At 40.8% G+C, this 15185-nt stretch overlaps 1 protein-coding gene across 10 annotated transcripts in view; it reads right to left on the reverse strand.

Moving 5' to 3' along the window:
* LOC104752588 (dnaJ homolog subfamily C GRV2) overlaps positions 1746–15185 on the reverse strand; it is a 16433-nt gene continuing 2993 nt past the window's right edge. For 2 of the 10 annotated variants that reach the window (XM_019237922.1, XM_019237928.1), the window contains 20 exons: positions 14568–14776; positions 14226–14327; positions 14089–14151; positions 11742–13955; positions 11206–11568; positions 10902–11042; positions 10274–10666; positions 8063–8557; positions 7402–7625; positions 6962–7306; positions 6423–6717; positions 5833–6279; positions 5399–5744; positions 5191–5309; positions 3580–3804; positions 3014–3481; positions 2778–2902; positions 2425–2548; positions 2282–2350; positions 1842–2189 (listed from right to left, as the gene is read on the reverse strand). In XM_019237922.1, coding sequence (XP_019093467.1) covers positions 2040–2189; positions 2282–2350; positions 2425–2548; positions 2778–2902; positions 3014–3481; positions 3580–3804; positions 5191–5309; positions 5399–5744; positions 5833–6279; positions 6423–6717; positions 6962–7306; positions 7402–7625; positions 8063–8557; positions 10274–10666; positions 10902–11042; positions 11206–11568; positions 11742–13955; positions 14089–14151; positions 14226–14327; positions 14568–14776 — 6917 coding nt within the window. In that variant the 3' untranslated portion in view covers positions 1842–2039. The other 8 variants (XM_019237923.1, XM_019237927.1, XM_019237924.1 and 5 more) reach the window with 8 other exon arrangements.

The following is a 15185-nucleotide window of genomic DNA, read 5'->3' on the forward strand; positions in this document are numbered from 1 at the left end:
GGGGGGGGGGGGGGGGTGTTTAACATAATTAACTTAAAGTTGATCAAGAATTACAAAGGTCCCATTACAATAATACATATATCCAACACGATAGATTCATACAACTTGAGTAAATACAAACTGTCTTTTTAAAGTAAAATGTTAGCAACCAGTTTAGAACAACATTTTAGTATAAGATAATTGGATGTTGTTAAATTTTCATAATCCAATAGAAAATAAGTTGACTCGAATCCTTTAATAGAAGTATCTGAAATAAAGCCTTCCACGATGTTGATGACCAAGCACAGAAATGTAAAGCCATTTGATGAAGTTTATTGCATTGAAATCAATAGACCTTAATGCTTCAACTATAAGTATTAAGTAGGACGTAAACGTGATCCCCAAATTTTAACCAAGGGAATAATGGATCAGTTTCTCATGTACCCTAAAAAAAAAAATTTATTCTTATTTGACTCTACTGATTCTTGGAATCCTTCATCCTTTACAATAATATCCACTATTTCTATAATTGAAAATTATACTTATTTATTTTAATTTATATTTAAAAATTGTAAATAAAAAAAACTAAAATTAAAAGAAATCAATCAGTGATCTTCTCTCTCTTTTTCTTCTTGTATTCGAGAAATAACGCTCCTCCACATCCGATCTTTTCTCTCTTCTCTCTCCATTGATCTTCTCTCTCTCTTCTCCGTGATCTAGCTAGGACACGGGGGTGGGGATATATCCAGCCTTGTCTACTTTGTGGGGAGCCTGACGAGTCGTGTGACCACCTATTCTTTTTAGTACTTGTCTCTACTCGTTTACGGTATATGGCTGGATGTTGTTGGGGATTTACTACAGCTTGAACCGGATCCAGATTGGACTGCGACGATTCAAAACAAATAATCACACGTTCTTTTGAGGGGAACAACTACGTACATTCTTTTTCGGCTGGCTTTTCAAGCAACGATATACTACTAGTTCTGGCGGTAGCGTAAGGAGAGGAAACATGTACAACAATTACTACCATACGCACATTCAGTTTGGTTGCATGATGGAAAAGACGATCTGGTCGCAAATCATGTCTTTGAAATACTTTAAAAGTAGGAAGCTAAGAGTGCTTCATCTTTGAGAATAAACCAATATGGCCACATGATTTCGAAGTGTTTTGCTTCTAATATTGTGCTATCTCCTTTCTTTAATGGCCTTTTTCTTCCAGCCAACTCAGTAACTTTCCTAAATATCTTTTGAATTATCAATTAATTTCACATTTCATAGAAATTTTTTTTTTAAAGATTCTTACTGCAGATTTTCCGAGAAAAAAAAAAAACAGTTTTCCCTTTATTGTTTTAGACTTTTAGTGTATAGACGAGAACAAAAATTATAGAATTTGTACTAATAAGAATAAAACAAAATTAATCCCTTCTATAATGTGAGTGGAAAAAACTTCGACGCTTGTAAGGGAATTACTAATTTAATATAAAAACGTCGTTTGTAAATCCCGTGATCGGTAAGACGGTAACTGTGAGACCGTGACCCAAAAGCAAATATGTCATTGAGTATACATACTGTATATAGAACTACTTTAATTCTCTTTTGGCATATTGTTAAAACAGATTTTATGTATTCTTTCATTATTATTTGGAATAAGAATTGGGCTTGCGTTCTTATCATCGTGTCTGCTAATAGCAGTTACAACACTCAAGGAGTAGATCATTTTAGATTCAACAAAAGGTGTACGAAGCAAAAACGAAGATTAAAGATACTTGGAGAAAATTTTCACTTATACATGCATTTAATAAGCCATAAGTTCAAACCCACACTACAAAAGGAGAGACCAGTTGTTGGCTAGGCGTCGACAGTAACAACCTTAAATCCTGACATCAGACGATCATATAATATGTAATTTTCACTGTCGGTCCAAGAAACCCACTATTTTTTTTTACTTTCTCATCCTGTTCAAACATTTACAATCGATAGTATCTTCTCTATAGAAAGAAGAAAGCAAGGGGAATGAATTATGGGACTTTACACAAGGGATATACAAACGGAAGGACTGGTCAAGGATGTGAAGGCGGAGAAGGAGGAGCGGTAAGAGCGTAAGTATGACTGTTGGATGAGTTCTCAATAAAGCCAGCCACTCCTGCCGCTGATTGCGTGTTAGATGGCAGGAAGAGGTCATGTTTTTGGTCTTTATATGCACTCCACACCTGTCACAAATTCATTTCGGTTTATTTTTCAATGAACACAACACTTGTTGAGCGAAGACTTTATTCGTAAGTGTTTCAATATATCAACTTACTTCTGACGCGTCAAGTATCTCACGCACTTTTGAGCAATGTGCCCCTTCTGTTGCAAAACCATGCAATACCTGAGACATGTAATAATTATTTCATCAATCACATGTGTTGCAAAACAAATTACACTGACATATTCAATACTAACCTCAACAGCAAGCACCCGCCCGATTGATGCTTCCGATTCATTCCATTTCATGTGAGAGCTGAGCCCATACCTTCCTCCCGTCCTCCAGTCAAGCAGTCCAAGAAGAACCTCAATAAGACCAACCCTACCAATATTTACAACCAATTATATCAGACAAAAAGATAGACCATCCTAAAGTGGAACGAATATCAAGCATTAGTTGAAATCACATCTTCTAAACAATTATTTTCGGTAACTCGAATTTGCCAGATTAGCACTTGAGCATAACAGAGTTAGCACTTGAGATATATAAGATGTCAGCAACAGTTAGCTCGAGTACCAAAGGCAAAATTATAAAGTAATGGATGACTCACTTTAGACCTTGCGCAACAAGCGCATCTCTTGCCCGATTTCCAGCAACAACAACACGCTTAAGCGTCTCTAGTGCTAAAATGCTCCCACCAAGCCATCCTATTGCTTTCATTAGAAGTGGAACCACCTGGTGTTTAATCAACTCAAGAGTCATTCCACATGCCACAAGTAACACCAACAACCAGTTTCAATTTGTTAATGTGTGTGGTAGTAAGAGGAGAGAAATAGAGTAGAGAACCTGGGCATTTCCAACACTAGTTGCAGCCATTGCTTCAGCACATGCGGTACTAGCTGCAAGTTGATGAAGCACACGTAAACAACTAAGGCGCACACGTTCTTGAGGGGTTTGCCCAGGTAGACTGGAGGGATCAGCAGACTCATTGACTCCATCAGAGCCAATTTCTTCAGCCTTCACTTCGCCAGAAGACATTGTTTCCCGCCTCCCCTCATACGCCACAGCAGCGACAAGTTTCGGGACATACCCGAGATATCCTATGTGATCTGCAAGTGCAGGATGCACTCGCAACAAAGAAACCAATGCAGCAGAGAGAAGGAGAGGGAGCTCAGGGTCAACAGGATGTTCTTCATAATGTGTTGCTGCCATTGCTGACAAATACTGATCTAGCAGTCCTTCCAAGAATCGTTTTGGATTTCTCAGAGGGAATTTGGGATCTTTTAAGAAAAGCCTGACATAGATTCCACCAACCTAGAGAGAAAACTTTCATCAACAATCATGCTTCCAATCAAAGGAACTCTTTCCCTACTACTCTGCCTCATAAATAGGTTTAAATAAATTAAAATAACCTGTGGCTCGTCTCTCATTTCTTGTTGTCCAGATGACTGCTCTGGTACATCCCATTCAATAACACAACCCTTCTGTTGTTCACGATAGATATCTGATGCCATGGTCGCAATCTGTGCAGACAAAGATGCTGCCATTGCTGGTGTCCACACAAGTTCTGGTGTCTCTGTGGTCCGCTCAAGCGCATGTACAACAGCCTCCCCAGGTCCATCACGAATTATGGATACNAACCTCAACAGCAAGCACCCGCCCGATTGATGCTTCCGATTCATTCCATTTCATGTGAGAGCTGAGCCCATACCTTCCTCCCGTCCTCCAGTCAAGCAGTCCAAGAAGAACCTCAATAAGACCAACCCTAAACCAATATTTACAACCAATTATATTAGACAACAAGATAGACCATCCTAAAGTGGAACGAATATCAAGCATTCGTTGAAATCACATCTTCTAAACAATTATTTTCGGTTACTCGAATTTGCCAGATTAGCACTTGAGCATAACAGAGTTAGCACTTAGAGATATATATGATGTCAGCAACAATTAGCTCGAGTACCAAAGGCAAAATTATAAAGTAATGGATGACTCACTTTAGCCCTTGCGCAACAAGCGCATCTCTTGCCCGATTTCCAGCAACAACAACACGCTTAAGCGTCTCTAGTGCTAAAATGCTCCCACCAAGCCATCCTATTGCTTTCATTAGAAGTGGAACAACCTGGTGTTTAATCAACTCAAGAGTCATCCACATGTCACAAGTAACACCAACAACCAGTTTCAATTTGTTAATGTGCGTGGTAGTAAGAGGAGAGAAATAGAGTAGAGAACCTGGGCATTTCCAACACTAGTTGCAGCCATTGCTTCAGCACATGCGGTACTAGCTGCAAGTTGATGAAGCACACGTAAACAACTAAGGCGCACACGTTCTTGAGGGGTTTGCCCAGGTAGACTTGAGGGATCAGCAGACTCATTGACTCCATCAGAGCCAATTTCTTCAGCCTTCACTTCGCCAGAAGACATTGTTTCCCGCCTCCCCTCATAGGCCACAGCAGCGACAAGTTTCGGGACATACCCGAGATATCCTATGTGATCTGCAAGTGCAGGATGCACTCGCAACAAAGAAACCAATGCAGCAGAGAGAAGGAGAGGGAGCTCAGGGTCAACAGGATGTTCTTCATAATGTGTTGCTGCCATTGCTGACAAATACTGATCTAGCAGTCCTTCCAAGAATCGTTTTGGATTTCTCAGAGGGAATTTGGGATCTTTTAAGAAAAGCCTGACATAGATTCCACCAACCTAGAGAGAAAACTTTCATCAATAATCATGCTTCCACTCAAAGGAACTCTTTCCCTACTGCTCTGCTTCATATATAGGTTTAAATAAATTAAAATAACCTGTGGCTCGTCTCTCATTTCTTGTTGACCAGATGACTGTTCTGGTACATCCCATTCAATAACACAACCCTTCTGTTGTTCACGATAAATATCTGATGCCATGGTCGCAATCTGTGCAGACAAAGATGCTGCCATTGCTGGTGTCCACACAAGTTCTGGTGTCTCTGTGGTCCGCTCAAGCGCATGTACAACAGCCTCCCCAGGTCCATCACGAATTATGGATACAAGACCGTCCGGAAGGAATCTCACAAGTGTGATGGCAACTCTAGGCCCATGCATTGGTTGTGCAACAAGCTTCCCTAACAAAGAAGCCGCTGCCGCTCTTTGCTGAATGGGAATTTCTTCTACAAAAGACCATTTTGAGTTACTGATCCCATTTTATGTAATCAGAAAGTCAAACCGGAAAAAAAAAAAATGAGTTAAGAATGGTTACTTTGCAAAGGCAATAAAAGTTCCAGGATGTATACTACTCCACCATGTTTTGCAGCAGCCCAAGCAAGTTCTGGTGTGCTTGCCAAAGCATAAAGAACATGGAGGGCACCCTCGCCAAAAGAAGGTGCAGAATGAAGCATTTGTAAGAGGAGAAGAAGACTAGATCCATCAGATACAATCGTCTCCAAGCAAGGAGCATAAGCAGTTAGACGAGAGAGGACGTTCAGGCAGAGTTTTGGAATATCAGTTTTTGATGCAATGGGCACCGAAAAACATTCAAAGAGAGGTAATAATCTCTCCTTGGACGAAAACACTGAAGCCAGATCTGGATACTTTGTAAGCAAGTTCTGAAAAAAAATTATAAAAAAAAAATTAAAAACGTCAGACATGCTAATTTCTTTGATATCTACACCTGCACAGGGTCCATACAATTACCTGAAGAGCAGTCAATCCTAATTGGAGGTGATCAATCAGAGAAAACTCTTCCTTCTTCGTCCCCTCAGATGATGGCTGATTATCGGAATCTCCTTCAATCAATGACAGTTCTGCGACGCTACTTTGAAGTTCTGGAGTATCCTTAGAAGAACTGCTGCCTTCGATCAAATTTTCGTCCTCAGAAACAGAGGGCAACTCAGTATGCACTAATGATGATATAAAGTCAATTAGAGCATTGCAGAATGCTTCTGGTTCACTGATCTCTGAGTCAGGTTTATCATTATAGACCTTCAAGTAAACATTGCCAATGAAGACCTCTTTTGACAGGGCGTCATATGAAAAAGATTGAGCAGTTTTCAAATCATATGAACCATCAGGGCACTGGCAGGCGCGTTGCTCATCCACAAAATTTAAAAGCTCTGATCGAGTTGCAGAGTTCCAGATAATCTGTGAAACAAAAATTCTTATGAGATATCCAAAAACACAAGAACTACAAACATGGAAATGTGAATTCTAACGATCTTTATGCAACATTCATTCAATATTCTTAAGCTGCTCAGACAACAAATCAGTAAAAGATATATGTTTACCTCTGGTGTCTCCAAATTTGTGTTAAGTTTGGATAACAAATCCTTGGCAACTTCATCTTTCAACAAACTAGCAAGTTTTGGAGTCAGTAATGCTGTGAGAACATCAGCCGCAGCAGCATTGTAAGGAGTCAAACTCTCATCTCCACACAGTCCACTAAGCCTTGATAGGGCTTGTGATGCTTGTACGGCATGCTCATTCTTGGCAATTTGAATGCTAACTCCAACCCCATGAGACTCGACAGAATTAGATTCCTCTGCAGTTGAGTCATATTGTAGTAATAACGGGAGAATATACCTGATTAAACAGACACACAAGTCGAAAGAATCACAGCCATTAGTTATACTTGTCACGAACAAAGGTCCAAATGAGTGTAACAATTAACAAAGATACAAAGTTCAGGTGAATATTGAATCCCCATGCCTTCATAATGATTATACATAGAATTTTACATGCATGGACAATAGAGCCACCAAGATTCTGTCTTGTGATTGAACAAGAACATATTAACAGTGAGAAACAGAACAAGAATATAGCTCACCATAAAGCACCGGCCTTTAGCAGACCATGCTGAAGTTCAGGGAAGACAGAAACCTTGGCAATAGACTGGAGAGCAGCATCAACGGCTGCAGGCACAAGTTCTAACTCCGTACAGTGCACAATGTCTTCAATCAGACTGGGTAACTCTAGAAATCTAGCCCTTGCACTCTCAAACTGACTTATTACAGAAAGTGTACGCATTACATTTGTGACAATGATTGCAGCTGGTTCGTGTTGTGAAGTTGTTGGCTGAACCACACACATGCAGCGGGAAAGAAGAGTCGATAGAAGCTGCACACCACCATCTCTCACTAATTCTTCACCATTCAATGAAGAGGCAGCACAGCTACACAGCAGATAAGAGGAAATAAATAGATAACATTGAAGGAATGGAAATAAATAAAATTAGAATTGCACAGGTTTAGCAAGATAAATAAGTACGTTAAAGAAACAAGCTCAGATGCTGCAACAAGAAGAGGGGATCTATCATTAGATAGAAAGTTGTTGTCATCCGTGTCCACGGTGACTGCATCAAGTAACATTGGATAGCCAGCATATTTGAATGGCTGTAACACGTGTCCATAACGTCGATATAAGATGCACTGCGCTTTCAGCAAAAGCAGCAACCTCCACGGCTGAGGACCTTGCAATCCTTGCATTGTTGCCTATAAGCAGAAGAACGGATAAAAAGTATGATAAATATAAAATCTAGTGACAAACAAAAAAAATCTATATATATAGATAAACGCAATCATATTTATGGACCTCAAACACTGAAAGGAAAAGGTTGCCCAATGTTCATACTATTATTAAAGACTTCCGTGACACGCAAACACCGAGAAGGAAAAGGTTGACCAATGTTATCTCTACTAATAAGAATACAGCAACATAATGTAGGTGAAAGCAATTGCTACATATAACATTTATCAAACAACTTGAACATGAATTATCTGCTAGTATCCTAGAAGTCTGTACCTTTTCAACATATAAGGTGACCACCGAATGGTCTAAAAGAGAGGTACAGTAACTAGATAAAGATGGTAAACCTATAATTCAAGAAGAGCTCAAATCCCAGATAATGATCAGAATTTTGTGGACGTACCTGTAGGCATTCATAAGCTTTTTGAACAGCCAGGAACTTTTCCCTTCCTTCTGGATTCTTGTCAGGATGGTACCTCATCGCAAGCTTCCTATACTGGCGCTTTAGTTTCTCTTCATCAAGGTTTTGAATCTGCTTGGATATATTAGATATTTCCTCATTCAACTCAACTGAAGCAGTCCGATTTAGGTCATCACTTGAAACATCATTCAGAGATATTTCAAGAATTTTGCAAGCTTCTCCTTCAGAAAGATCCATAGGTTTCCTAGTCAACTCTTCACGCCACATCACAAGTAATGACTGTAAAAACTCGACATGTTCAACAATCGGCCAATTTGGAAAACGAATCTCATCACATAAATTTCTGAGATAATAACGGTGACACCACATCTCATCTCTAAGTTCTGGATACGTAACAGGTGGCATGGGAGCATAATCATAGAGAGAATGGCAGTGCTGTGACAATTTCTGAGGATAGTCACCAAGATGCTGCAAAACCTGAGGAAATAGAAACGAGAAATTAAAACTCAATAACTGAAAGGGATAGTTTTCAGATACTCTTCAAGAGAAAATGAGCTAAAGCCCACAGTAGCGAATATGTAAATACCTGACATATAAGATTCTCTGCTCGCATTTTATGCGTCCATATAATCTCCGGAGTATCAGAATCCGAAACCATGCCAGCCGCAAACGCAGCTGGTCCACTGCGCTCTAATACATATAATAAGGACTCAGGGAGAAGACCACCCAATACGCTTCGTTTAGCCAGGGGCAGAGAGGAGGACACAGTAGCTTCTTCTCCACCATGAAAAGCTTGATGCACATGAGTGACCGAGAAGAGTTGCGCGATTGAGTAAAGATTGGATCCAGGGTAAGCAAGGGCAAAATAAAAGGCCCCTGTACTGTACAGGCGGATCATAGCCTTGGAGTTTCTGGTAACAACGTCTTTCAAAAGAGCAGCACCAGCCTCCACAATAACTGGTACGCCAGAAAGCAGAGCCTTAACCAAGTTTTAGAGAGACATCAGAGTAACATTGTCAGTTTTCTGATGAAAGAAAATTGAATGAGCAGGATTCAAATACTGACTGATTATTTTGCAACTCATCTCTCAGATAATACAGAAAACTTAGGCATAGATAGCAGACCTAATGCCATTAAACTTAGGGCAATAACACCTATCAAAAACATCATTGATGCAGCTAGAAGAAGAATATGGAGAAAAAGAATGACATTACCTGAGCAATGTGAGGAAGACAACGTGTACTAGACAAGATACGTTTTACTCTTGGTGTTGGAGTTACAATCTCTCCTGCGTCATCCAAATCTGAATGTGCCGAAACCATGCTATGTAATATGGACAAAGCAGCATCCCCTACCTGCGTAGTGTTTTAGCAATTAGATTGAGTATTGCATAAACGAGTAAGAACGAAAAAGAGGAAAAAGGCAATGGGCATGAAAAGCATGTCTTTTGGGATGTTAAGCATGATAATATGAAATGCCTTAGCCAGTCACACACATATAATAACCATAAAGCTTAACCTGTGTAGGTGTGAGGACTGGAACTCGAACAGCTACTGCCCATCTAAGTTCACGGATATCACGCAATTTCTTCCATTCTGACATTCCTAAAGCCCTACACTTTGTCGTCCAGTCAATATCCTTTTTGGACCATAAACTTCTGATGACGTCCTTCTCTACAGGTCCCACTTCTGCACCACCTTTGTCAATGTACATCCATTCCTTGGGTGGTTCCATAAATGCAGTGGCAGCAATTAAATTGGACTGTAATGGAATAGGAGTCCTCTCCGAGTTTTCATGAACAACAGTCAGCAGATCTACAGCTAGGACACAACCACCGACCACAACACAACCTTCGACATTTAACAAGACCTTAACTAGAGCCTGCATGTACGAGGAAAAAAAAGTAAGCAACCAAGCATGAAAAGAATATCTCCAGAATGATTTTGTAAGTGACGACGCAACGCATACATCAAAACTTAATGAGAATAAGCGAGGAACAAGAGTAACTCGAATGAGAAGAGTAAGAAAGCAATATTTTGATTAGTTAATGATACCTTCAGGAGAAGAAGTAGACGATGCCTCAAAGCTCTATCATTTGTCCTATCTATCAGTACTGTAATATGTGCAGTGCCTTCAAAAGAACCTATAGTGNAGAAAATGAGCTAAAGCCCACAGTAGCGAATATGTAAATACCTGACATATAAGATTCTCTGCTCGCATTTTATGTGTCCATATAATCTCCGGAGTATCAGAATCCGAAACCATGCCAGCCGCAAACGCAGCTGGTCCACTGCGCTCTAATACATATAATAAGGACTCAGGGAGAAGACCACCCAATACGCTTCGTTTAGCCAGGGGCAGAGAGGAGGACACAGTAGCTTCTTCTCCACCATGAAAAGCTTGATGCACATGAGTGACCGAGAAGAGTTGCGCGATTGAGTAAAGATTGGATCCAGGGTAAGCAAGGGCAAAATAAAAGGCCCCTGTACTGTACAGGCGGATCATAGCCTTGGAGTTTCTGGTAACAACGTCTTTCAAAAGAGCAGCACCAGCCTCCACAATAACTGGTACGCCAGAAAGCAGAGCCTTAACCAAGTTTTAGAGAGACATCAGAGTAACATTGTCAGTTTTCTGATGAAAGAAAATTGAATGAGCAGGATTCAAATACTGACTGATTATTTTGCAACTCATCTCTCAGATAATACAGAAAACTTAGGCATAGATAGCAGACCTAATGCCATTAAACTTAGGGCAATAACACCTATCAAAAACATCATTGATGCAGCTAGAAGAAGAATATGGAGAAAAAGAATGACATTACCTGAGCAATGTGAGGAAGACAACGTGTACTAGACAAGATACGTTTTACTCTTGGTGTTGGAGTTACAATCTCTCCTGCGTCATCCAAATCTGAATGTGCCGAAACCATGCTATGTAATATGGACAAAGCAGCATCCCCTACCTGCGTAGTGTTTTAGCAATTAGATTGAGTATTGCATAAACGAGTAAGAACGAAAAAGAGGAAAAAGGCAATGGGCATGAAAAGCATGTCTTTTGGGATGTTAAGCATGATAATATGAAATGCCTTAGCCAGTCACACACATATAATAACCATAAAGCTTAACCTGTGTAGGTGTGAGGACTGGAACTCGAACAGCTACTGCCCATCTAAGTTCACGGATATCACGCAATTTCTTCCATTCTGACATTCCTAAAGCCCTACACTTTGTCGTCCAGTCAATATCCTTTTTGGACCATAAACTTCTGATGACGTCCTTCTCTACAGGTCCCACTTCTGCACCACCTTTGTCAATGTACATCCATTCCTTAGGTGGTTCCATAAATGCAGTGGCAGCAATTAAATTGGACTGTAATGGAATAGGAGTCCTCTCCGAGTTTTCATGAACAACAGTCAGCAGATCTACAGCTAGGACACAACCACCGACCACAACACAACCTTCGACATTTAACAAGACCTTAACTAGAGCCTGCATGTACGAGGAAAAAAAAGTAAGCAACCAAGCATGAAAAGAATATCTCCAGAATGATTATGTAAAAGACGACGTAATGCATACATCAAAACTTAATGAGAATAAGCGAGGAACAAGAGTAACTAGAATGAAAAGAGTAAGAAAGCAATATTTTGATTAGTTAATGATACCTTCAGGAGAAGAAGTAGGCGATGCCTCAAAGCTCTATCATTTGTCCTATCTATCAGTACTGTAATATGTGCAGTGCCTTCAAAAGGACCTATTGTATTGTAGTGTTGCTCATAGACAATCGCCATCGCTCTTGCACAAAGCTCCCTAACAGAGGCTCCTCCCCCTCCACCAAAACCATCAAGCATACTCATATCACACCAGTCGCCTGATGAACCCAATTCATCTGGAACAGCACCATCAATAGTAAGCCCCATATCCGCATCACATTGGAAACGATGATAGAGTGCCCTGAAAAAAGCAACTGGATCACGGAGAGGGAAATCTTGTGCCTTGCCAGCGTTCCCACTTTCAAGCAATAAGCGTAGGTAATATTGACCCACACAAACTTCTTTTGACAAGCTACGATAACTAACAGAGAATTCAGAATAGTTCCACGATATACGTGGGACAGTCTCCTGGCCAGTTGTGGCCTCGACATCCACACATCCGGGGGAAATATCTTCTGTGCGCTCTTTCTCAACATCTAGATTGTGAACCTCAGCCTTCAAAGCTTCCCTTAATTCTTGCCTTGTACGCTCATTCCAGATGAGATCTGCACGGTTATGATCAAGGCCAAAGGCTCGCCAAAACTCACGCCAATTAAGAAGTAGCTTTCCGGAACCTACAGCTGTACTTTCTACAATAACTTGGGCAGGTGCTGGAAGCACTGAATTCTGGATCCCATACACGTTTGGGTCAGAACCAACGACATCAGAAGCATTAGTCTCAGGTTGCTCGTGTCCATTTGCATTTGTGGTGATTGAAGCAAATGCTGGATAGCCATTTTGTGAAACCCCAGCAGTAGTACTGTCACCACCTGGAAAAGCAGAAGCCTGTTGATTCAAAGCTTCAGAAGAATAATCTGCGGCAGGCCTTTGAAAGTTATCGGGTACACTAGAAGCATTTGCAGTCATCTGTTTTGCTGCATCGCTGGTCTCAACATTATTACCAGGGGGAAGAGGAAAATCTTGAGCACCCATTCCCTTAGCTATGCGACCTCTTCTCTGCTGAAGTAATCTTTTCTGCCGTCTCCTTGTTGACGAACCTTCTTGATCTGTATCATCGAGAACATCATCGGGACGTGTATGCAAATATGCAACAAGCCCAGGTGGCAGAACTCGAGACAGTAGATCCAAAGCTGGTTGGTAAGAATCTGCCCAGAGTGCCACAAGCTGCCTACTTACCTCGCGGCGCTCACTGGGAGGAAGGGAAAATGCATTCAATAAATGTCTCAACAAAGCACCATCACGCAAAGCAGCATCACGCATTGACTCTGCAGCAATTGCATCTTCTTCAGCTATTGTACGCATTATAACAGCAATGATTTCCCTAACACTTTCCGCAGGATGTGCAAAGAGTGAAAATAAACGACGACGTAGAGCAGCTATTTGTCGTAACAACTCTACAAAAACAGTGTATTGGGTAGTCTCTCCATGTGGATCACAAACCATAGCCTCAAAGACTTCAACAATTGCCATGGAAAACAGAGGTGAGACTGACATGGGCTTCAATCGATTGACAAGGATCGTAACATAACCCTGTTGAGCAAACAAAACAGACTTGGTATGCATGATAGTTGCATGTTTTTCTCCTCTGGAATCCGGTACAGTATTTAGAGATGCTGACCAACCACCTATGAGGGACGCAATAAGCCCTGCAGCTTCATTAGCCACGCCTTCAGAACCATTCCTAAGTAAACCCATTATCCTGTAAACAGCAGCAGGGAAAGACATTATATGGGACGATGCACTCCTGGAAGACAATAACCTACGCAAACATGCAACAAAGCCAATGACAGTTGCAGCTGCTTTGGGTGACGGTGGTGGCAAAGGAGGGGCGTCTACAGGGAGATTTGGAGTTGATGGTAACATTGTAATCAATGCCATCAAAGTCACCTCAGGGACTTCAATATTACTGGGCACACCTGTATACGGGATACAAGCATTGAACTCCCTTATTCTGCGCCATAATCTAGCCTTATAACCAGGAACAGAACCACCTTCGGCAACTGCATCTTTTGCAGCAGCAGCTAAATGTTTCAGATGTAGGGAGCAAGTTTCCATATCAGCAACAAGATGTTGTGGCCCAAAGATCAAACTAACCCTTCCACAAGGTGGATCAATGCGATGACCAGGCATAGTAAGCCTTGGTAATACTGGTATCGGGCATTGTCCCTACATCATATGTTCCCCATATATTAGCATACCCATCTCAAATAAATTTTTTGGTGCAATTAAAGCAAAGTATTAATATATGACAATGTTTAGGAAATACATATCACGTTCACAAAATCACGAGTATACGTACTTCAGTTTGCAAAGTATCGAGAATCGCTGCAAGTAGGTTGTCTCGGGATATGCTCGCATAGACCTAAAATACGTGTCACAGAGGTTAGCTAAATTATCATGATTAAATATATATCATAGAAGCAGAGAAAAACTCACATGAACTGGACATCCATCACTGAATTCGATAGCAAACATTTGAGGCTCCTCAGCGAACCGAACAAGTGAACTTACCGAAGATAGAGGACGAACGATGACAACCTGCACACATCTAAGCAGTATTCTCAGTATTTGGCAGAACAAACCATACTGGACAAGTAGAAAGTAAAAGCTACTTCCTACTCATTTTCAGTCTTACTTTATCATCCCAAACAGTGTAAATTATTTGACTTATGTTCAATTTATGGCACGGCCATATCATGGGATACCATTTACATTAAAACTCTAAAAAGGAAAAAGAAACAAAAAGAATAGAACAAAGAATACGTATTGCCAACTTACTTCATAGTTATCTATTCGTCTCTCAACAAGGGAGGCCTTAGTAAGAATTAGCTGAAGGGCTACAGCATCCCCATGCTTACCAAGTCCTCCTTTAGGGCCAATTTCCAAGCTTAGTCCAGGCATGTTAAGGGTTCCATGAGCAGCAGATCTTAATCTAGTAACAGACCACCACCCATTAGGAGTTTCTTCAGCTCCAACCGCTTCTTTAGCTGCATAGTCACGGCATAAAAAATAAAGATAAAGAAATGACAACAAAGTGAACTAGACAAGACACTTAATTAAGAGGAGTTGTAAGTACCCCTTCGTGTCATATACTCCGAAGCTGTCAGCAACTGTGAATCATCGACTGACAAGAATACCCCAACCATGGACTTTGCAGTCTTAGCCTGCAAATGATATTTGTAATCATCAAGCTTACTTCAGAAAGTCTCAGCAAAATTAAAAATAAGTTAGCAACAACTTCTCAACTAATGTCCAAGCATCTCATTAATACCAAACTTGCGACAATGGACGAATTTGTTGTCCCGGGGGCAGCTCTAAAAGCTTTTGACTTTCTCCCGTACATGGGACACAGAATAAACCCAGCAGAGTCCGTAGATTTTGTCCGGTATGCATCAG

The sequence above is a fragment of the Camelina sativa genome, chromosome 16 (assembly GCF_000633955.1).
Source record: "Camelina sativa cultivar DH55 chromosome 16, Cs, whole genome shotgun sequence".
Taxonomy (NCBI): domain Eukaryota; kingdom Viridiplantae; phylum Streptophyta; class Magnoliopsida; order Brassicales; family Brassicaceae; genus Camelina; species Camelina sativa.